Below are 654 nucleotides of genomic sequence, written 5' to 3'. Positions count from 1 at the left end.
CGCCCAAGTTTGAGAGGGAGGTTGCACAACACAGAATCAAGTGACAGGAGGCTGCAGTACCGCCCCAGAAGTCTGACTGACAATGACAGGCGCTGTGCCCGACCATTTACTCACCAGAAAGCACATGAAGTCCAGCGCCAGAACAGTCGGCACCCCACCAAACGGCAGTCCCTGCAGCACGGTGCTGCGGATGCGGGCACTGTAGCAGTAGTCCCTGGTGCCGCTACCGGTGTCATTGCACTCAGCCCCGGAGCAGGAAGAGGCAGACGTAGTGCCCATGGAGGCCAGCGTGCCCAGGAAGAAGGGGGTCATGGTTCTTTTATCATTATCCAGCCTGGGAGAGAAAGACAAAGAGAAAATTAAATACCCCAAGGTGACCCGGAGTGCCCCCAGATACAGGAGGGGTACAATCCCCAGAATCCACCCCCTTCCTTTTATGTAGGGAGATTATCTCACTTCCTGTTGTGTCTCTAAACAGGAAGTGAGGGGACATTCTGCCCAATAGGACACAGAGGCAAAAAAGGGTTAAATTTCCAACTTTGTGTTTATTGCAGGAAAATAAAACAGCCGGACAGAGCCCAACATCACCGATCTACCAAACCCGGGGCCCAGCATGACACAGCAACATATAGAGCCCGGGGTGACAGCTGCACC

General features: G+C 54.0%; 1 protein-coding gene across 1 annotated transcript in view; it reads right to left on the bottom strand.

Annotated features, from left to right (window-relative positions):
• Positions 1–654, bottom strand: part of TMEM63B (transmembrane protein 63B) — a gene marked incomplete in the record, with an annotated part of 21,036 nt that overhangs the window by 16,883 nt on the left and 3,499 nt on the right. The window contains 1 exon segment of the mRNA XM_072410041.1: positions 115–334. Coding sequence (XP_072266142.1) covers positions 115–312 — 198 coding nt within the window.

This window comes from Pyxicephalus adspersus, chromosome 4 (genome assembly GCF_032062135.1).
Source record: "Pyxicephalus adspersus chromosome 4, UCB_Pads_2.0, whole genome shotgun sequence".
Classification (NCBI taxonomy): Eukaryota; Metazoa; Chordata; class Amphibia; order Anura; family Pyxicephalidae; genus Pyxicephalus; species Pyxicephalus adspersus.
This window is presented reverse-complemented; position numbering and strand designations above follow the sequence as displayed.